A 22,666-nucleotide genomic window follows, 5' to 3' on the forward strand; every position below is an offset into this window, starting at 1 on the left:
ACTCTAAACAAATGTGTGTAATCCTGGGAATATGCATCATGCAGCTCAGTGTACGCCACGTTTCTGTCCGACCAAATCCACCTTCATCCTGGCATCGGTCTGACACATACTGGATAGAGACATGACTGGACTCTCAAGGTTGTCCAACCGCATAAACTGCTGCGGTGCCCTTGAGCAAGATCCTTAAAGGCTCGGAGAGTTCGGTCTGTGTTGTGATGACAGGAAACAAGAATTGCTCCTTTGAAATGGAAAAACTCGAGCCAGTGTTTGCCGAGGAGTCTGTGCCGACTCCTCCGTCCTCCCATTTGTCAGTGGAGACTTAACCTGGCTGCTCTCGCTCGGAGAGATGTGGAGTCAGAGGTGAAGAGTCACTTCGCTTCGCTTCCCTCAGTGGGAAAAGAAGTCTGAGAGGGTCAGAGTGAGGTTGAGAGTCTTAAGATTCACTGTGAGAAAGAAAGAAACAAAGACCTTCAGAATAGTTGACCACATGTGCTTGTTGTGTAGGTCTGTGAGGATTAAAAATGTACAGTATTTCTGTGTACTTTGCTGTAGCCATCTTACCTTCTACTTTTACAAGCCTTACAGGGCCTGATTTTGAAAAGCATCCCCACATCATGATGCTGCCGCCACCGTGCTTCACATCATGATGCTGCCTCCACCGTGCTTCACATCATGATGCTGCCTCCACCGTGCTTCACATCATGATGCTGCCACCACCGTGCTTCACATCATGATGCTGCCTCCACCGTGCTTCACATCATGATGCTGCCACCACCGTGCTTCACATCATGATGCTGCCTCCACCGTGCTTCACATCATGATGCTGCCTCCACCGTGCTTCACATCATGATGCTGCCACCACCATGCTTCACATCATGATGCTGCCTCCACCGTGCTTCACATCATGATTTGGGTTAAAATACAACTCTTTCACTACACGTTTGAAGCTTCTCCTCCATTTTCCCCCACGTAAGGACTTGTAAAATTTGGTACAAATATATAGCAGCAGTGATTTATCCATTACAGCCTCTTTATGGTTCTTGAAACTGTGACTGAAAAGCCTCGAGCAGCAACTTTTAATCACACCCCCTAACTGTAACATTTAATTAAATGTCATATTTGTGTTTTCCGCCCTAAACACTGCATTTCTGTGCAACACAAATATCTTCCAGTGTCTAGTCTTTAACTCTCAATCGGTTCATAACCATCACAAACTCTGACCTAACTTGGAGTCAAGTTTGCTTTTTGGAAAACCCTTAAAGGTGCACTAAAGTGCTCACTTTCAGGGTGAACTTTGTGGCTCTTTTAAAGGAGATTAACCAGTTTCATCTCAGCATTTAGAAGTACAGGAGTTAGCAGGCAGCTTCACCTGTGGGCTAGGTTATTGTCAGGTGGAGATGCAGTCCAACAAGACTGCAGTATTTGTGTTGAACTACAGTACTAAACTTAAATTGACATAATGAATATCACAAATTAAAACAAAAAACAAAATGGACAGTAGTACAAGGATTTAAGACAATGGTGTTGATATTTAAGTGAAAAGCATTAAAAAACACTAATTTTAAATCTTATTTTTAGCTGTTATGTTGCCACAATTGAAACATTTGAAACTATTTTTGCACACAAAGTCGATCAGACAGCATTCAGGAGGAAAAGTTGGCGGCAGGTAGGCGCAGACGCTCTCCTTTCACTTGGCTGCATCTCCATGAAGTGTGTCGATGAGTGATGTATGCTGGCAGCTCCAGAGATGTATCGAGTAATCCTGGACTGATGATGACAGCCTTTCGCTCTCTAGCCCGAGGCTCGCCCTTCGCTGCTCGCCGTCTTCCAAATCTGAGGATGTCGGCGCTTGTCAGGGCTGACCTCTGAAGCTCAGCATCAAGGGGCCAAGGCGTCTCAACTTCTGGCCCTTCGAGGCTTCTCGAAAGTCGCCTCTGGATAGTCTGTAAAATCTTTATTTCCCCATCATTCAGATTGGTCTCATGATAATGTAATTAAGCAGCTGTGCAATCCATTGAGATGAGATGTATGCATGAAACAGCTGCAGGGCACTTTCTCACAAGACGGAAATATTGATTTTTTTCAAAATGCCAAACACACCTAGGAGTCTCAGAAATATTCCGATCGCGCCATTGAGTTATTTTCTGTCTCGGGTTCCTGCTGAGTGCTAATTGGACAGACAGTAGGTCAGGAAATGTCAACTGCGTCATGTTTAGATGTGACTAAATGTGGATTAGCAGTGTGGTATATTTATCGACCAACACAGTGTTTATGCCATCTGTGCGGCTGAAATTCCCTCACGTTCACATGCTAACATCTAAGACAATTTATGCTGCCAGGATCTGATAAGCGGCATATGTTCTTTACAGGAGGTGTTTTGACGCCTTTTATTTCTAGTCGTGGAGTTAATTATAATATTAAACTTCAGTTGCAAGGTGCTGCACAACAAACAGCAACAATAAAATGTAAAACGGGTGTTAGAAAAAGGTTTGTCTGAACTGAACTGTTCTTGTTCAAGAGTGTTCAGGCTAAAGCAGCGATTGATTTTCTGATCTCAGGGGTCTCGGTGCAGAATAAAGGGTTAATAGTTCTGAGATGTAAAGTGTAGCCGGACAATGTGGAGGTTTAAAGTTAATCAACAGAACCTTAAATTGAATCCTCTACCGTTTGGGGAGGCAGGACTGGAGTAATGTGTTCTCTTTGTCAGACGTACGGGAGCAGTCCAGGCAACTGCTACATCACTTAGGCAGGTGAATAATGAGCTGCTGTAGTGGAGGCGGGAGATTATGTGGATGTTGAATATGTTCAGATTAAAGAGTCACTGATGGCTCGGCACAAGGAATCACCAAGCTCAGTTTAGAGACAGGGAGTGCTTACTGAAGATTTCTTTCCTTATAGAATTTGACTTTTTTGGCGCAGGTTTATATAAACCATGCTTCACATCATGATGCTGCCACCACCGTGCTTCACTCATGATGCTGCCGCCACCGTGCTTCACTCATGATGCTGCCGCCACCGTGCTTCACATCATGATGCTGCCTCCACCGTGTTTCACATCATGATGCTGCCGCCACCGTGCTTCACTCATGATGCTGCCGCCACCGTGTTTCACATCATGATGCTGCCGCCACCGTGCTTCACTCATGATGCTGCCGCCACCGTGCTTCACATCATGATGCTGCCACCACCGTGTTTCACATCATGATGCTGCCGCCACCGTGCTTCACTCATGATGCTGCCGCCACCGTGCTTCACATCATGATGCTGCCGCCACCGTGCTTCACATCATGATGCTGCCGCCACCGTGTTTCACATCATGATGCTGCCACCACCATGCTTCACATCCATGCTTCCAACCATGCTTCCAACATACTAATGGTACAGCCCAAAAAGTGCAAATTGGAGAATTGGAAAATCTAAATACTGAGTGATTTTTTTAATAATTCATTCAGCAACAACTAAAATACGAACTATTAAAACATAAACAGAGAGACTAAGAGAACAATGCATTGGTCAAATGATAGAAAAACATGGGTAATAAAAAGTTTCCAACTCATTTTTTCTTTCATTATTTTGGTGTTGTAAAAAACGCGTTAAGACTACCACAGAGGACTGATTACCTTTATGTTTGTGTCAAGTATATTGTGTAGTCCATGTTTGTTGCCCACTTACTACATTTTCTAAAGTTTTTCTGCCTTTTCTCAATCCTCTTGTACACCCATTTTTATGAAAGTAGAGACAAGTCCTTTGGGATAAGCTTTTAGCTCATGCTTAAAATCTCAAACCCCTGTGGACTCGCTCCCTCTCAGAGTTAGTTGGCTGTAACTGATTATCACCAAGAAAAATGAGTTAAGAATAACAGACAATTTCAGTTTTCCATGTAGAAAATGTGAATTCACAGGCAGTCTGCAAGCAGAGAAATGGGTTGGAAAATAAAACTTGGCTTTATCGGAAAAAAAATAACCAAATTTATATTCAAATTTGAATTTCCCTGCTGTTAATAGCGAGCTGAAACTTAGAGGTTACACTTTGTTGACTTCTGTTGAAACATTCAGCTGTTTAAATCAGTTCTGGTTGAGCGTGAGAGGAATTCAGCAAACATGGTTTGGTGTTTTGTTCTCATTTGCAGCCCCAAAATGTGCTGAATATATGCAAGGATTCAGATTTCACAGCTTTGGGGGAGTCTTTTACATACCAAACACTGCTGAGGGTTGTTGGCTGTGCAGCGCTGCAGAGAGTAGCCAAAACAAACTGAAAGAAAAAGCTGTTTCTCAGATGCCAAGTTGAATTTTTAAAAATGGTCACAACTGCTTTGTCCACTTAAGTAGTATGTGTTGACTTAGCTAACAACATTTAAGTGAAATAAGAGTGTTTTTCTGCAAGCCCCACTCTTTCTAATGCACATGATGTGTTTTTTCTGCAGCCTGTGCTTGCACAGCGGGGTTACACATGTGCGTGACCAAAAGCACACAAGTTGCACGTCTTCTTTCCATCCGATGTTCAGCCTGCAGTGACTTTGTCCTCTGGGGACGGACAATCATATGCCACCGACAGCCGAGAGTCTGCAGGATTTAATTTAAGCCAAAGACTCCACCTGCTGATTTCAGTGATTAGCACACCCTCCAGTAGGAATCACCTTCAGTCGAATCGGCTGCTGATAGGGATGAGAACCTGCAGGCTGTTGGCTTGTAGCCGACACGACTAGGGACACGACTGCCCTTCTCAGGCAGTTTGATTGCTCTTCAGCAGATTATCATTGTGATCAGCATTCTCTGGTTGCTCTTTGCTTTGAAAAGCCAACAATGTCCTCCTCAGAAGACCCTATAAGAATAATTTAAATTATTACATGAAGATGCCTCATTCAGTAGATGAGGAAACTGTAGTTGCACTCATGCTTTCCAGTTCCACAAACAACCACTACAGCTTAAAGATGCAAACTGTGGGTGAAAGATCAGCATTGTTTTCTGACACTTAGTCTAAATTATTTGCAGCAAAGAAACTGTCCCAAACAAGGGGAGTTTGGCAATTTGTGAATTTAAAGCTTTATTCAATCCAGACGCTGAAAACTGCAGAGAGGAGCTGCCAGAGAGAACAATTTGAAAGCAAATCGAGTTTGTTTAACCCCAACAGCATCTATCTGAAAGGAGTCACGTCCTTGTACAGTCTGACGCAATGAAGCCGGCTGGTAAACACTGGGTCCTGCTGGGATTTGCTGGACTGGCAGCTCATAAAGAACACCATCACTGGGACAAGCAGCTCCATATCCCAATTTGACAAACACTTCACACGAACCCGCTCACATCAGCTTCCCTCCGGTCCCCGCGGCTCTGCTTCTATTTGTACCGAGCAGCGTTCATTGTAAGGGTCCCAGATACCTAATACACTGTGTGCCACGTCCAATTTGTCGGATCGGGTTTGTGCCACCATGCTTCACTTCTTTTTTATTGTCAAAGCAGCCGGAAGGAGCTGCTCTCCTGGGGGACGAAGGGGAACAACCGAACAAAATTGGCCACTGCGATTTGGATGAAGGAGGAAGAAGCTGCTTCTAATCACGCTTCTAACACCTCCCAGGTCGCCTAACTTTGCATCCTTGGTGTCTGTCAGTGGCGTTAATATTGAAAACATGCAAAACAGGAGGGAACAAATCTTCCAGGATCAAACAGCTTGAAGTGCAGAGTGAAAGCGCTGCTCTTGTTTTGAATTTTTAGCTATTACTAGCAGAAGAGCATACATCTGTGCTGCTCTATCGTGTTCCTGTCACCCCTATCTGGAGAATACCTTCATCACTGCAGAGCCTCCTATACATTTCCTGTACGTGAGGATGCGGCATCTCTTATTTTATTCAGAAAGTATGAGGGATGCTTGGTTGCTGACTTTCATTTTTGTCTCTTCTGTTTTTCTGCGCATTGCAGTATTTTAACCAGAATAAAATATCAGGTTAGCTTCCAAATACGATCATGTTAAGAAGTAAAATTTCTCGGAAAATAATCTGGTCGCCAAATAGTTCCACTTCTGACGCAACGACGAAACCGAGAACCCCTGTGTATAACTTTAGAAATAATAATACTTATTAATGAACAAACCTAATTATGAAAGACAGGTTCTCTGCTATCTCATGCTAGTAATAAAAATAAGTTTAATGTATATTGGTTCCAGAGATCGACCCTAAAGAAACCATGTCATACTTGAAGGTAATGTTGGGCAATGTTGTGGAAATATTCCTTGCTTGCTGGGTTAAAATCATAGACTGTATATATAGTGGACGTAGCATCTGGCTCCAGAATTGAAGTCCACCCGGAAGTGTCAAAAACTTGCAATATCACGCCGTCCACTAGGGTTGGCTCCAAAAAGCTTTTGCTCCATAGACCCCAATTCATTTTTGGAAAAAATAAAATTTGATAGAATGATTTTCTACAGCTCAGGATTTTTTTCCCGTTAGTTTTCATGGTCAAAATGAGAAATCAGGTGGCCAATCTTAAAATAAATCAATACTGAATTTTAAATAAATTGTTAAAGTTGGCGGAGCCAGGGGGCGTGGCTATATTTGATAGACAGCAACAGAAGCCTCTGTGGTAAAATGTGGGCGGGATAAGAGAGTCCTCAGCCAATCCTGCCCCTAGTTGCTCTCCGGTCCAGTCTGTTTGATGAGGCTTTTTACGTCACTGGCTCCAAAAAATCCAAAACGGTGACCAGGAAGTAGCAAAATCCGTGCTTCATTTTCTTGGCGTTGAAACCAATGGGTGACGTCACGGTTAGTTTATGCCTGGTTAAAACAGAAATAGCAAACAAAAGCCATGACATTGAACATTTATCCCTTGTTTCTGCAAGAACACCGTTGTGCAAAGTGTTGTTGTTCGGCTAATTAATGCAAAAGTACTCAGAAATTGACTGACATGTGAAGAGTTGGGGTTGATATTTCGCTCTAACCCTGCAGCGGTGGTCACGTAGCACACGAGAAAAGGTGAAGGAGTGAGCAGGTTGTTGCTTAAAAGTGAAGCCATGCACAAGCAGCTGAAGTTCCTCTAAAGCTCTGATGATGCGCCGCTCAGGAGTGAAACACCCTGACGGCAAAAGCTCATGTTCTGCTGCAGCTTAAAGAGATAAAGTGGAAATAACCCACTCATGAGTCGGAGGAGAGACAAAGATGGAGAAAGTCAGAGAGAAAGAAGGGAGACATGGAGGGCATTTGAATGAGATCCAGAGGTGAACTTTTGCTAGAATAAAGGAGGTGGAGATAAGCCTGGCTGCGATTTTGGTCTGTATATATGTTTCACTCTCTAACTCCACATGTCACATGGGTTGGACCTGCTCTCTTCTCCAGGGTTTGCCTTTCCTTTCCGCCCCTTAATTTCCAGCAGAGCGGAGTGTGTTTTTCCACTTGGCATTAGGGAATGATTCAGTGGGTCTGCGGCGGTTTACCCTCAGCAGGATTAGAGCTGGAAGGCTTCTTATTATCTCCCACCGTTTGAGCTCCGTCCTCTGTTAGAAAGAGCAGTGGAGCTTAAGACAAATTACCCCCTCAGTGGCTTTTTTCGGATGGCACCGCTCCGGACTGGAGATGGCCGTGGGAGAGGCTGGCACCGGGGTTTGTTAGGGTTTAATTTATGCAGCAGGATGGGGCAAAGTGCAGAGGAGGGCACCGAGGAGGAAACAGACTGGAGGACATGAGCTCTAGATGCTGACAAATGCTAGAGATTTATAGTGAGAAGTGATGGGAATAAGGTCACAGCGAGCACAGATCCTTCTTGTCTTTGGTTCCCCGCAACATTCACAGAATAATAAAAACTAGAGGATGCTTCCCGAAATAGAAACACGAGGGCTCTCTTGCACAAAGAGCTGAAACAACTGGCTGTTAAGTCTTTTAAAAGGCTCAGCGTGATGAGTTGTAGCTGGAGTTGTAACTTAACTAAAGACAAATTAAAGTGAGGACAAGCAAGATAAAACAAGAGAAGTGAGCAGGAGGGGAATCCTTTGGCGTTTCCATGAATTGCAATGTAATTTTAAAGGGTCTGCTTGGTCTTATTTTGATTTTTGTAACTGTTTTGTGTGTTTAAATGGTCCTGAAAACATATTTACTTATCTGTTCGGGATTTTCTCAAAAGATCTGAACATTTTCTGAACACTAAAAAAAGAACTGAGTCCTTAAATTCATCTTTAAAAGGTCTTAAAACACTCGACAGATGTGATTATATGAATTTAAATAGTAAAATATAAAGCAACCTTAAATGTGTCACCTTCAGAAGACGGATACTGAGTCACAAGTGACTTAACGTTCAGGAAAACTGAGTTATGATGCAAGATGGAGAAACAAAGACAGATCTGTAAAGCCTTTTTGGAGTGTTCAACGCTAAAACAAAGAAAGCCAAATTAAAGGAAAATCCCCGGTGTGTAAGTGAGGTGATCGGCTCAGCATGTGGAGGATACCAATGCATTTAAGTGAAAATTTAAATCCGCGAAATATTGCAGGCTCATCTGCTGTGCAATTTCACTGTTGAATGCCACCCAGCAGGTAAAGCCAGAGCCACTGAATTCACAGTTATTTCTTTGTTATTTGTTTTGACAATGGAAATGGAAATTCAGAGTGGTGGAAAATATCTTGCGGTGTAGATTACCACCTTCTCCAAGCCTGCACTGTCCACTTCTTGAGTTCCTTTCATCTTTTTCCTTCCTCTTCTGCCTCTCCTCTCTCTCTCTGTTGGCATCATTTTGATTGACATTAGCAATTAAGTCGAGCCTCTTGTTTGTAATGGATTGATTCCCGTTGGCGAATATTCGTGTAAATGTTACAGCGAGGGCGCTCAGACGGAACGGTTTTGCGAGGTGCTACGAGGCTCGAGGTGCAGGATGAGCTTTTAATCAATGCTCAGCGTCGCCGCTGCAAAACAAAATAAGTCAAGCAAATTAAGCACTTTGAGGGAAACTGTAATGAAAACCGAATCATCTGCGCTGAGACAATTCAGCATATGATTGCAATTTTAAATAGCTGCTTTATCTTTTAAAGGTCTTACATTCCTGTCATGCTCCGGGGCGCTGCATAATGCTCTGCGCCGCTCACAGAAGCACTTTATTATCCCAAACTACTCTGAAAATTTTACCACCAACATGCTCAGAGGGAATCTTTTTGTTTTCTCGCCGCTCAGGGTGGTTTAAAGGATGATTCTGGTTTATTTTGACTTGCTGAAGCTCCCATCAGTGCTGTTAGGTTGAGATGTATGCTCTTTAGAAGTCATATTAGTATTTTTTTTCTGCTTCTTTTGACTGGTTAGTAGTGGGTGGAGCTTACCAGTTAGAACAGGTGTGGTATAGATTCAAGGTGCGTTTTTGAGGCTGAACCACTGAGAAAGTGAGAAACCCAACTTTTGTTCTAGGCCCTGGGGAATTACAGCCATCTACCTCCAGCTTTGTTTTGTTTTAGACCAACAATTACCAATAAAACCAACAAAACAACACCTTAAACTCGAACTGGCCACTCATGGAGAGCTTACCGCTGTATACTGACAAAAGGTAAGCCAAATTTTATGTTAGAGAATTAACTGGCACGAAGACACACCAAAAACTGAACTGTTGGTCATTAACCGTGTGTTCATCATGTATTTATATGCATGTTTTATGAATATCGCACCCGAAAATGTTCATGGAAACTGCTAAATTCTAAAAAAATGACCGAAGTTTCACAATTTAAACTCTCTTAATGTTGTTTTTGCCTGTGTTTAAAAAGAGTGAGAACCCAGAGGAAACTATTAATTCTCAACGCTTTGTCTTCTGTAGCTTAAGAGGCAAAATTGTGATTCTTATTTCAGCCTTGTACTTTAGATTTAGTCTTACGTACACCAAAAAGTTTGGGGTCACCCAGACAATTTCATGTTTTCCATGAAAAGTCACACTTCTTTCATGTGCTAACATAACTGTACAGGGGTTTTCTATTCATTAGTTAGCCTTTCAACACCATTAGCTAACACAATGTAGCATTAGAACACAGGAGTGATGGTTGCTGGAAATGTTCCTCTGTACCCCTATGGAGATATTCCATTAAAAATCTGCCGTTTCCAGCTAGAATAGTCATTTACCACATTAACAATGTCAAGGCTGGATTTCTGAATAATTTAATGTTATCTTCATTGAAAATGCTTTTCTAGTGTATATGTACTCTCACTTACCATTTTATAAAAACTAAAACTAATAAAAGTATAATACGACCGCTGTGCTGAGTAATATTCAGAAGCGTCTCCAATATTTTGCCCATTTGTTTGACAAAATATCAAGAAATACAAACAAACTTTAGTTGTTTTCTGGGAAACAAATTTCTTACGCATGTAGAGTTTCAGGTTTGCTGCTGCTTTCATTCACTGAAGACATGTCTGTTGAGCCAAAAATCAAGATCTCAGGTTTGGAATTTCAGCCTGAAGAGTATCATTGGTAGCCTAGCCATGCTACACCCATGTTTCTGACGGCACAAGGGTCTAGGGCCGCTCAACAGGGAGGGAGGCGGGCTAAAAGGTTGTCTATCAAATCCCTCTGCAGCAATTGGGTAGGTATACAACCAATCAACGCAACGAATAGGCTGACGTAGTTCCGAGAGCACCGGCGGATTGTGGCTAAGTCCCATTAGCTTCCCAACCAGCGGAGCCGCGGAGCCGCGGAGCCAACTGGTATATTAAGGATTTGCCATATCCCGTCGGCATAAGTCCAAATACGTCTTTCTTCTCAGTGAAACACTGAAGTGCCGTCCTTTGTTTATCTTTCAAGTTGAATTTTAGCTTCAAATCTTTACGGGCTGTGGCCAAAGCCGAGTCGAAAGATAACTGTGTATTGTGCGCCGGTTGTTTCTGTCAGAATCGTCACGCCTCTGTCGTCACTTTGTTATGCCCGCCTTCTGACTCTACACTTCATGGTGATTGGTCCGGCCAGTTTTAGGAGAATCCAGCCTCGAGCCTTATGGAGGGTAACTAGACCCACCCTGGGAGAGAATTAAATTCGTTGCCGTGGGTTGTCTAGCGCAGCTAGGCTATATCATTGGTCCTTCACGGACATGATTTAGTCTACTAAGAGTAGGACTTTGAGTTTATACAGGGTATCGTAAATCATACGATAAGCTTCATCCCACATGATAAACAGTTAAGCGACAAAATACACGGCAATAATCCAAATTAGGTGTATAAAATCTTAATTTTTGGAATGATCCTTTAAAGAGAGAGGACAAGCAGCATGATTTTTTATCTTTTTATTACCAAGAATACAAAAATTATCTACATTCACATACCACTTATTGTAGCATGAATGACCACATGGATTTCAAGTAAACTCCACCTAATTGAATTATCAAAATGCACCTCCGCTTCCCCTCCCTGTCTGCAAAATCCTTTTTTGCCTTTTGGTGTTTGTGTGTTTTGCTTCTTCTTTCTTTTTTTGAATTCGTCTTCCAAAATGTCTCTTTTGTCCTTTTTACATTTGGCACTTAATGCAGATTATCAATGTCTCTGTAGTCCACAGGGTTGGAGGATTAAAAGCCACATTTGCGTGGTGGCAGAGAAGCAACACGGTATCTCAAACGGGACAGATCGAGCCTTCGCTGTCGTCGGACTCCCGGTTGGCACAGCGGTGGATCCGAAATGAAAAAAGGCGAATCGGTTGTGTGCTCGTCCATGTGCAGACATTCCCGCTGTGCTACACATCTCAGGTGGGATTCAACCGTCTGCTGAAGTATGTCCAGATATTTTCAAAAGGCTTTCCTCTGATCCTCATGAATGGACAACAGCTTTATGTTCTTTTTGGGAAAAGAAAGATACACACAGCTCAAAAATAAGACAGAAACCAATAGTACAATAACCCACATGGGATACAGCGTGGACACCTCAAAACAGAGATGCATCTTCTCACACGGACTGAAAACATCATGTATGTTACAACATGTACGTGAAGATTTCCTCGGCAGTTTTAAGTACAAGTGTTGGTTTTGAAAAGACCCCAAATAATTTAGCAAAACATATAAATACAGTACACGGAACAAGGAAATAAATTAAGACCTGCCACAGATGAAACAAAAAAAAACACCAATATGCAGCAATGACTCCTCGCTTTCTGAGCACAAAGTCTGAACGGTGGATGTCAGAGTTTGTCTCCTCGTGTTGCGGTGAGTAAAGGTAGTCCTTGTTTTTTTTTTTTAATCTCCGGCACAAATCGCTCAACACTTTGAACCAAAGGGGCTCTGCTTGTGGCTGCGTCAGGCGGGGGAGTTCACATGTGCTTTGAAGCCGATTCTCGGCGAGGCCCCCTAGAGTCTGCCAAATCCAGCCCGTGTCTGAAGCCCCTCTCTGGGGGGAGATTTAAAACCAGCTCACACCGCTGCTGCAGGCGTCTCAGGCCTTCAAGGCTGTGGAGAATCGAGGCTTCGACAGGAATTTCTGACAGTCACGGGTGTGCGAGCGCATCCCGACTTCATTGTGTCACTTCTCAGTTGTGTTTTTTGTCTGTTTCTTGGTCTAGATTGAAAAAGGCAAAGGTTCCTCCATCCTACCACATCGGAGGACTGTTTGTCTCGAGCACGCCGTACATCTCGGCAAGTTTTTTAAAGCGAGGCCCCCAGTCGTTGAGATAGTCATACTCGTGGTCGGTGTTCGAGGTTCCCGACTGGAGCGAGCTGAGCGACTCAGCCACCGAGCCTTCGCCCTCGTAGGCGTAGGTCTGCAGGGAGTCGTACGGCGGGGCGCACGGGTCGAAGTCGGCCTCCAGGAGCTTCGCCAGAACGTACCCGTGGACGTTGCTGTCGCCGCCGCCGCCCATGACACACGCCTGGGGGACGTAGCGCGACAGGCTCTCGATCTCTGGTAGCATGTCCTGCCTCATCTTGGCCAGGTGGTGGTGCGCCTCGCGGGGGTTCCACATGGCGGCGATGTCGAAGGCTTCGGTGTCCTCCTCGCCACCGCCCTCGTCGTCGTAGCGTACGATGTTCTCGTGCACGTTCTCCTCCTCGTCGCACAGATAGGGCTTCTTCCGATGGGCCCGCAAGGAAAGCATGAGCAGAATCATCACTGTTGGAAGGGAAAAAAAGAAACTGTCAGTGAGGTGACATTTTTACATAATTTAAACCAGTGGTACAACGGTGCTACTGTCACATTTTTCACTGCAGTAGAAAGTATTGCACCTCTATGGAAACAGAACAACTATGGCAAGAATTAAATAAGTGTGTTTAATGCATTTTAACAAAGTTATGCCATAAATCATGAGCTGAAACTGCAAAAATGGAAACATCATGTACAACATCAACACTAGAAAGATGCTTCACCATGCAAAATGTGTCTTTCAACTACTTATTACTATTTTGTACCATTTTTGAACCACTCTGCATTTATTTTATTGATCAAATGTATTTTACTTTCCCTTTAATCGCTCTAATTGGTGTCCAAACTTGTCTCCTATCTGTACCTATCTATACCGAAAACTGAATGTTTGTCACCGTTGGTTTCTCGATTGCGCTGAGGAGTGTGGAATTGCTTAGTTCTTTACGGAATTTGGTGCAAACCATTAATTTCTTGGTTAATTTTTAAAGAAGACATATAGAATGCATTGGTTTTGTTAAAATATAATAGTTTTAAGCTTAGATTTGGCAACACATGATAAGGTCAGTGGACAACAGAAAGATGAAATTTGGACTTCTGTGTTCACAGTTTCTGGCTCTGATAAATGTCTAATTTCATGCCTTGAAAACTTGCAATATTTGCGGTTCAGATGGTTAATTCACATTTTAATTGACAGGACCGAAAATGATATGACTTGTAGCTCACGCTAAAGAAGATAAACACTGCATGTAATTAATATTTTTTAGTATTGGTCACATTTGACTTGACGAAATTGTATTTTTTTGTGTGTTTACTCTGTTTTCAATGGATTTACTCAACTTCATGAGCCCTCAGATGAGGTTAACTAGAAGTACACACCACATTCAATACTGTAGTGGGCAATCTAACAAATACTTATCTTATTTATCGTTAGCATTGAGCAATATGTGTGCATTTTAAACAAACACACACATAATCAAATGTATAAATAGCATTTTGCTGGTTTTACAGGTGCACAGCACCTGTAAAACCTGTAAAACCAGAGTTTACTACGTTGATTCAGAAGAACGAGTTCACACACTCAAAGAAAGCAAAGATTTCCTGCTGCCTCCCGGAGGAGCCGAGCGAGTGGACCTGCCCACAGTTACAGGACTGCAGGGAGAGATAAAGTGGGTCCATATCAGCCTCCGGGGGAAAAGAAAGTGTGAGGCTACAGGGCAGCTAGTGCTAATGAATGCTGCACTTTTTTTTTTGCCAGGGCGAGAAAAGAAACCCATATTTAATCCTCTCACGCTGGTAGACGACTCCTTTTCCGACCTCTGAATTTTTCACCCTCAATTTGCCGCGTCACCTCGGAGGTGGTGAAGTATTTTAAACGTGTAGATTCTTTTGTGCATTTTCCTTTTACGTTCGGCTTCAAAGTTGATTATTTCACTCTAGATGTGAGGTTATCACAGGTATTTAAAGCAGCACAGGGAGGTCAGGATGTAAAATGAAGCACTGCAGTGATTTTAATCAAGGCCTGCTGCTGCCCTGAGGCTCGCCCTCCGTCTTTACTCTCACTTTAACTTTCACATCCCGCAACAGAAGTTTAAAATGCAGTTCAGCTACGAAAAATGATTGCCAGCGGATAGTGGAAACTGCATGATGTCCTTCTGCATTCATGCACCGTCACGTTTGACCTGACAATGAGGCATTCGTCCGAACTGAGATGAACCATGAATATTTTCGTACGGAAAAGATCCTCGCTGGATGACATTTACAGTCTGGACATGATGGGATGTGATTTCTTTTTTCCTCAGTCTTGAGTCCAAACAAGGCACAACTTGTCATAGTCGATCTGCTCATTTTGGAGTTTTTTGAGAAGAAAATTGAGAATGTTCCACTCGTGTTCTATCTTTGAATTGCTGGTTAAAAGTCCCAAAATGAAGCCACAAAGCAGAGACGAACAGCAACATTTTTAAAGCTTTGCAGTGCCATAAAATTAATTATTCCTTTCAGTTTACCACCATTAATTACTTTTGTGCAGCATATGATGCAGTAATGAAAACACAAATTTCTGCTCACGATTGTTGTTTTCTTGCCACAACCCTTGGCTTTTCAGACTAAACAGAATTTTCTTTAAGTTTGCAACCACTAGTTATTTTTGTGCAACATAATGTAGGAAATTAACAGCAAATTTCCACTCAAAATTATTGTTTTCTAGCTAACAACACTTAAGTAAGAGTAAGGATTAGCACTGTATCTCCGTTCGTTTGCTACTATCCTTTAATTCTTAGCTATATCTTTAAATAAATCTGTGAACAAAGTCTAGTTTTGAGCAAAAACTTAATGTTTTCTAAAATTTGACAGTTTTTCCAGACCACAAAAAGTGGTCTTTTCCAGTATCATGAAATGACTTTTCTAGCCTGAAGAAGTCCAAACGTGTAAAGGTTTTTGTTTCCTTGTCACACTAAAGTCTTTGGGGTGAGTTTATAAAGTTAAGCACTGCGTTGGACGTTCCTGTTGATAAGCTAATGCTGCCTCTTTTTAAGACTTCTACCTAAATTTTTTTTAAAACTAGGACTTTTTGAGTACCTTATGTGATGCTAAGCTAAAAGTCAGAGGCTAAATCTCAGAAAGACGATGCATGCGGAAGAGTTGACCACCACTGACGTTGTATTGCTCATTACGGTTTTGCTTCTTTCGATGCAAAGATTGCACCTCAATGTCTTAAGCCATCTTTACTTAGTCCTTTAGATTACTTTAGCTTCTTAAAATACACTTTTTACGAGTTGTGTTTTTGTGATTTTGTCTATTTTAGTCTCTTTTATTTACTTATTTATTTCACATTTTTGCTATTTTTCTATTATCTTTTATTCTACTTATCTACTTTCCTTAATTTGATGTGGCATTTCTGGTGCTTATTTTGTTTGTGTCCATTGGTGTTATAATGATTTTAAGTCGTACCTCTTTTACCATGTTTAAATCTTATTTTTGCTTCTCTTTGGCCTGACTGCTCTTCTGTTGTTCACTGGTCTTCCTGAGTATCCTAATATTTTTTGGCTAGTCTGTAACTCTATTTTTAAAAAGCGCCAAATAAATTAGCTAAATATTTTAATTTTAATGTTTGTGACAGCTTTCATGTGACATAGAGGTGTGCCTGTAGTCAAAGATATGACGTCTCACACAACAGCATCTGAGTCTTGTATGGAATTTTCCACCATGATGAGTCTTATTAACACAGAAATCGATTTGGCTTCACATCAACAATGTCTTCTCATCTCGCCCTGGTGATTCAAAATAAAGGCACAACAGTTGCGCCTTGAACAGCTGATATAAAGCTTCTTTTGTCTACCTCTGACTGGCATCGAGGACCTTTTGTTTGGCTCAACCAAGGTGAGGTTTTAGTCGACTCTGCATGAGATTAGATGTTATTCTACGGTGAAAGCACACTGGTTTCTGGCTGCTAGCTCACCCAGCAGGACGAAGATGCAGGCCAGGATGGCGATGAGCGCTCCCCTGCTGAGACTGGCCGGCAGGCTGTAGGCCTCGGCGTTGCACGACAAGACGTTTCCCTCGTGGTCGCATCTGCACACTCGGATGGTCAGCGTGCTGGTGCTGGTCTGGACCGGCTGCTCGCCATCGGAGATGAAGATGGGCAGGTAGAAGACGGTCTGGTCGTGCTGCGACCAGTCTCCACGCCGAGTCAGGATCCACGCTGTGTTGTCTGGAAATGGACAAAGAGGTCAGAGAGAGGTTGAGATGGAGTGCAGAGGTATAAACAGATAAGATGTTTGGAGTCTGCAGAGCTCAGAGTGACTGTTTTCTCTCCTGCAATCATCCATAAACGGATGTATAACGACTCTTACACGCGACCGTTACACACTGCTTGGGTGTTTGTGGCCCCTAATGAATCGCTAATTATAATCAGATGAAAAGATCATTAACACGGAAGTAATGGCTCCAGCGTCAATAAAAAGACTGATTGATTTCATCAGTCGTAAGTTATTTAAAATTAAGTTTATAAATGCACCTCTGAGTGACATTTTACAGAACACTGACGGCAACACAACACGATCACTGAAACTGGCGACAACCTAAACAATGTTTTACTTCAAGATTGTGTCTTATTTTGACTCTGAAAAGGTACATTTACTTAAGCAAAGGACCAAAGCTGTTCTTGCACAGAAAATGAGTGATAAAGTGATGACTTATGGAGCTATATGTCACTTTTTAGCTGCATGCTATCTGTACAGAGTTTGAGTTACGTCAGTGCAAAACAACAATTTGTTAAACGTAACGTCGTAAACTGAGGATCAGCAGATAACTAGGTCCGACATAATGCTGGACCACCTGTATAGGTAAATCTATTGTTCCCATACCGGGAGTTGAACCCAGACCACCTGGATAAAAACTAGCAATCCTCACCGCTAGACCACACTGGATCTGACACAGACGGACTCTTAGGCTTCCACTTCCAGGACAACTGTGAGAAACTGAAGCTATTTTGATGCTATGACCCGTTCAGAGTTTCTTCGTTACCTTGGTTGTCTCTCAGAGTGAAGTTTGGGTTGTTGGCGGCTTCTGGAGCCAAACTGTAGTAGAAATGTTGTCCACCGAGGGGCTCATCCGGATCCACCGCCGTCACTGTCTGGATCAGCTGCACAAAACCGACAGAAAACTCAGATTTCACGTCTGCTTTGACTTTAACGGCTGACATTGTTGCAGCATAAAAAACAAATATTGGAGATAAAGTAGCTTAAAATGTACCTCAGATTTGCCTTTATAAGTTTTTTAGCTTCAGTAAAAACACTTTTCCTGCCCGAATGAGCCTCAGATGTGATAAATCTGCGATGTGAACTCTACCTGTCCTGCTTTGGCGTTTTCACAAACAAACGCCTCCAAATAGTGCGGCAGCGACGGAGGATTGTCGTTGACGTCCGAAACCTTCACGGCCACCGACACGCTGGCGATCTGCGAGGGGTTATCTGCAGGAAACAAACAAACAAACAAACAAGCCGGTAACTGATGGACTCCTTTAATCTTAACCTCGTTTCCTGCGAGCCTCGGATTCTACTAGTCCCCATTACAGTCGGCGATTTGCATTCCTTCACCAGCTGTGTATTAGAGCTGTAGTAAAGACTAGCTCAGGTTTCATCACATGATCGATCAATCAGAGGACTGACTTTGGCTCTGAGGTCGAAGCTCAGCGAGGCCGTTTGTTACTCTGCTTTAAAACCCAGCTGAAGAGGAAGAGCTGGAAGTTTACCGACGTTAAATCCACAAAGAAAAAATGGAAATGAAGGACACTGAAAGGCAATAATTACATCATAAATATAAAAAAGTTAGGTTTAAATGGGTATTTTTCGCAGAACACATATTACCACATCACAGTTCAGGTGTAAATAATACAATTAAGTGTTAGTTGATTTCATGAAACAGAGCTTTTGCTGCCATGGAAGCTCAAAGATCTCACATTTAACAGCTGGTTAATTTGCATATTGCACAATTTCTGAAAATATTTTTTACTATTTTTGCATGTTGTAAGTTTTTCTTAAAAAAATGTCACAATTCATACAATAAAATTGCTTTTTACTCTCAAATTATAACTTATAAAATCATAGCTTTCAAAATAAAAGCACAACTTCACTCTTCTAATAAAACATTTAATGCTGAAACAGTGACTTAATCTCATAATATTGTTTAGATATTCTTTAATAATGATGTTCTAATAAATTAATTAACAACATATAGCATTATATATATGTATGTTACTTTTCCAACGTAAAGCTCCTTTTATTTTGTAGATTTACATTGAAATTTACAACTTTTCTGACTTCATTTTGAGAACATCCTGACTTTTTTATTATTAATTACTCATATTTTAACACTTTAAATAAAACAAAAAAGTAGTTTTAATCCTCAAAACATGACCAAATATTGTGTAAATTTGTGTGATAATTAAAGTTTTGACAATACACTCATCATATTGTGGCTTTATCCTTATATTACTGAGTTTTCTAATAAAATTTAGACTTTTTCCCCAAAAATAATGACAGCAGTGTTTGCGGCTTACAGCGTTTAGTCATAGTTATGTTATAAAACAGTAAATGTCATCATAAAAGCTACTGAATCATGTGAGAGAAACTTCTGCTTCATATCATGCTGTGTTATTTCCTTCTTCAAACAATCAGCTGGAGTTTCTTGCAGCTAATTTAGATTTTTCCTGCTGTTTTTTCCGCCTCGTTTCGCTCTCTGCCTCCTACCTGCCCTCTGCCTCTCAGCTTTAATTAGCCACCAGGAAGTTGTTGAAATCAGTCATTAATTCAATTAGCGTCCCCTTTAAGGTGCGCAGACACAAACAGACAAACAAAGCGAAGGCAGGGAGGATGAAGGTGACTTTGGGTTGCGACCAGCTGGGCTCAGATCTGCGGGGTATCGGCTGAATGTTACGTAACCGTCTGCAGGAGCCGCTTCACCAAATCACTGCTTCTCGTTGATGCAACTAAAAGTGAATCTGGCTTTTTCTGGATAAACCCACTGACTAAATCTTTGTTTTATTACTTCTGCCTATTTATTAAGTCCAATTTGGGGAAAATGTCACATTTTTCTGATAGATTTTGCGGTTTTACTTGCATTTTAAAGAACCTTTAAAGTTCAAGCCTGCTTGATTAAAACGCCATAAAATTATTTAATAGCTGCACCTCTTTTATCCTAAACTGCAGCTTTTGTGATTTGCTAATTGCATTCTTTCAAACTGCAATGTTGACTTGAAATTGATTTAATTCCCTAAAGTTTTCTGCAAAGAAATAAAACAGTTAAATTTGTTCCTCAACAGAAATTAATCTGCAGCTGTTTTTATTTTTTATTTGGTCGAATTTTTTATAAAGTCAAATTGGGCTGAATGTGACACCGCTGTTCTCATCTAAGTAGAATTGTGAAGTTTTGAAATGGTTAAAATGACATATCAAGCTGAAATTTCACAGACATCATGTTAAATATCCATAGTTTATGACAGAAAAGTTTCAAGCAAATCTCAGGAGGCCTCTGGTGTTTTTTTTTTTTTTTAGATGTGACTTGATTTGTGACGTACTCATCTCCATGGCGAGGACGGTGATGTTGTGCCATCCGATCTGCTCTCGGTCCAGCGGACGCACCGTCATCAGCGCCCCGGAGGTGATCTCGATGTAGAAGAACTTCTCGGGGTCACTGGTCCTCTCGATGGAGTACCTGGCGACAGGAAGCAGATTGAGTAAAGTGCACTTTTGTTTGTGTTTTTTTGGGGGGGTGGAGCTTGTAATCCTATCTAAGGGCGACTCGTGCTCCAATAAACCATCCAGTGTGCGTGAGTCGGTGCGATAAGGCGTCAGGCCGGCGGCTCCTGGAGGAGGCTCCAGATAAGACTCAATCAGAGCATCTTCCTCCTCTGCAGAGCGACGGCGGTGGCAACCTGCAGCTTTGGTTCGCCTCCCGCCGCCGCCGGCAGTTTTCCAAAACGCTCTCTGAAAGCGACACGCAGCAACAACAACAAGAAGCAGCAGCAGCCACACAGGAGGAGGAAGAGGAAGCACATCCTAGGATTTATGTAACCACGAGGAGCCTTCACACCTGATAAAGGTGTTTACGCGCTTCTGAGCCACTTCCAAGTAAAATACTATCAAAGTGGTCAAATCACGGGAGCTGCAGCTGCTCCATAAAGTTAACACAAGCAAAAGAACGAGCATGTTTGTTACGGATCGCAGCAATAATCAGCATTTAATGTTCGTTTCAGTGGGAAAGACATGCAAAAATTACCATTCTCATTAAAATCAGGACTCCTTCGACAATATCTGTCAAAATTATCGCACTATCATGTCTTTTGCGCGTCATTCAGCGCAAGTTTCAAGAGAAAAACAAGCCAGTAGTCACAAAAACAACTGATTCAAGAATAATCAGCCACTACAAGAAGAAAGGTGTACATCTTTTTTCACGTGCATGTAAAGAATGTCACTAAAAAACAGTAAAAATCACAGTAGTGTGATGTTCACAAACTGTAAAAAGCAGTGGAAATGACAGTTTTGGACTGTTTTTTACTGTAAAAATATAAATAAATACCTTTTTTCTGTGATTTAATAAGATATCAACATGGAAACCATTTTAAAATTCTTATATAAACATACATTTTCTTTCAAATAAGAGGCTGAATCTGTAAAATAAAGATTTTTTTGTGGTTTATAATGCAGTGAAAAGTGTAATTTTATGCTCCAACATTGTAAAATAACGACCCCATTTATAGAAATCCAGATGTTTCATGCAAACATCACTTGCCATTTTTCTTTTTAAAGATGTCGAGATATTTTTAAATTTTACTTGATATCTATAATTTAAGGGAACAGGGAAAACAGCTCAAAGTACTTTACCATCTTTTCAACTTTTAATATACATGTTTTTTCTCCTAAAGTATAGATATCAGTAAAATTGTATTTTTATGGATTAAAATACAGTATAAAGTGAAATTTCACAGTAAATGTTACAAAAATTGTCTATAAAATATTTAAACTGTCAAAACAGGGTAGGAACACGTAAGATCTGTTTCTAAAATAATATAAATATGCAATATTAGGATTATAGGAGCAGCCAAAAGCCTTTAAATACATGCAGGTGTATTGAAAATATCAACTGAGAAAAGATTTAGAGCTGCTGCTGCAAAGGCTCGATCTGTTTTGATTGATGCAAATGCACATATTTATATTTTAACAGATGTTTAAGGCTGAAATGATGCGGATTCAGTATCCCGTTCTAATAAATACAAACATTTTTATTGTGAAACTGCATTAAAAGCGTCAGAAAACACGAAAACATGCAGCTTTAATGGGCTTGTGAACACATTTCTGGCTTTTAAATGACTCACTGACACAGAAATCGAAGCGTTTTCACCGTGCAGATATGGAATGTTAAATAAACGATGTTGGTGGAGGGATGTATCGGAGTCTGAGCGCCTGGATGTGTGTTTGCAGGCTTGTTAGCTGCTTCGAACAGTCGTGACTGGCACATGCAGTGCTGGCGAGGATCTCCCCGAAGGATCTCTATTAATATCAGTGGTCCAGAGCCACGATGAGGAGAGAGGAGCTGCTGCATGTATGTGTGAAAAGGCAGGTGAAGAAGTGTTTCTCTGGACATATCGGATGCATATCTGCCAGTCAGTGAAGGACAGAAAGACGGAAACGAGGCTGAGACTGAAGGTCACCAGCAGCTTGTTGCTATCTGTTTTTTCTGCAGCAGAATTCCTCCATCGCGTGATGCAACGCCGCTACTAACGGACGCTCCTCCAGCTCTGGGGATTTCAGAGCGACACGATATTCAGTCGCATCTGTGGCTCAGATTCATGTCCTAATTCAGATTTCTGCTAATCTGCATTAACACCAGAACCACCGATGGGGTCGTTTTTAAACCCCACAGCACGTAAATTGTCCACTTTCATCTGTTTTCTTATGAAATAACGAGTTACACTTTACAAAATAGTGATTTAAAATTGGGTTTGTTGGGTTTTTTAAGTGGACTGAGGCACACTTATTGTTATTGCTCAAACTTGTTTTTATTTTAGATTCTTCTGATGTGATTTTCAATGCCTAAGTCACCCAACATCTTTA

General features: G+C 41.6%; 1 protein-coding gene across 2 annotated transcripts in view; it reads right to left on the reverse strand.

Moving 5' to 3' along the window:
- Positions 1–11,206: 11,206 nt before the first annotated feature.
- The window catches only part of LOC110964298 (cadherin-20), a 108,297-nt gene continuing 96,837 nt past the window's right edge, over positions 11,207–22,666 (reverse strand). For both annotated transcript variants that reach the window (XM_022212979.2, XM_051940499.1), the window contains exons 8-12: positions 20,131–20,267; positions 17,904–18,025; positions 17,580–17,697; positions 16,513–16,764; positions 11,207–13,028 (exon numbers count right to left, since the gene is read on the reverse strand). In XM_022212979.2, coding sequence (XP_022068671.1) covers positions 12,511–13,028; positions 16,513–16,764; positions 17,580–17,697; positions 17,904–18,025; positions 20,131–20,267 — 1,147 coding nt within the window. In that variant the 3' untranslated portion in view covers positions 11,207–12,510. The remainder of the gene's footprint in view (positions 13,029–16,512; positions 16,765–17,579; positions 17,698–17,903; positions 18,026–20,130; positions 20,268–22,666) is intronic.

This window comes from Acanthochromis polyacanthus, chromosome 20 (assembly GCF_021347895.1).
Source record: "Acanthochromis polyacanthus isolate Apoly-LR-REF ecotype Palm Island chromosome 20, KAUST_Apoly_ChrSc, whole genome shotgun sequence".
Taxonomy (NCBI): Eukaryota; Metazoa; Chordata; class Actinopteri; family Pomacentridae; genus Acanthochromis; species Acanthochromis polyacanthus.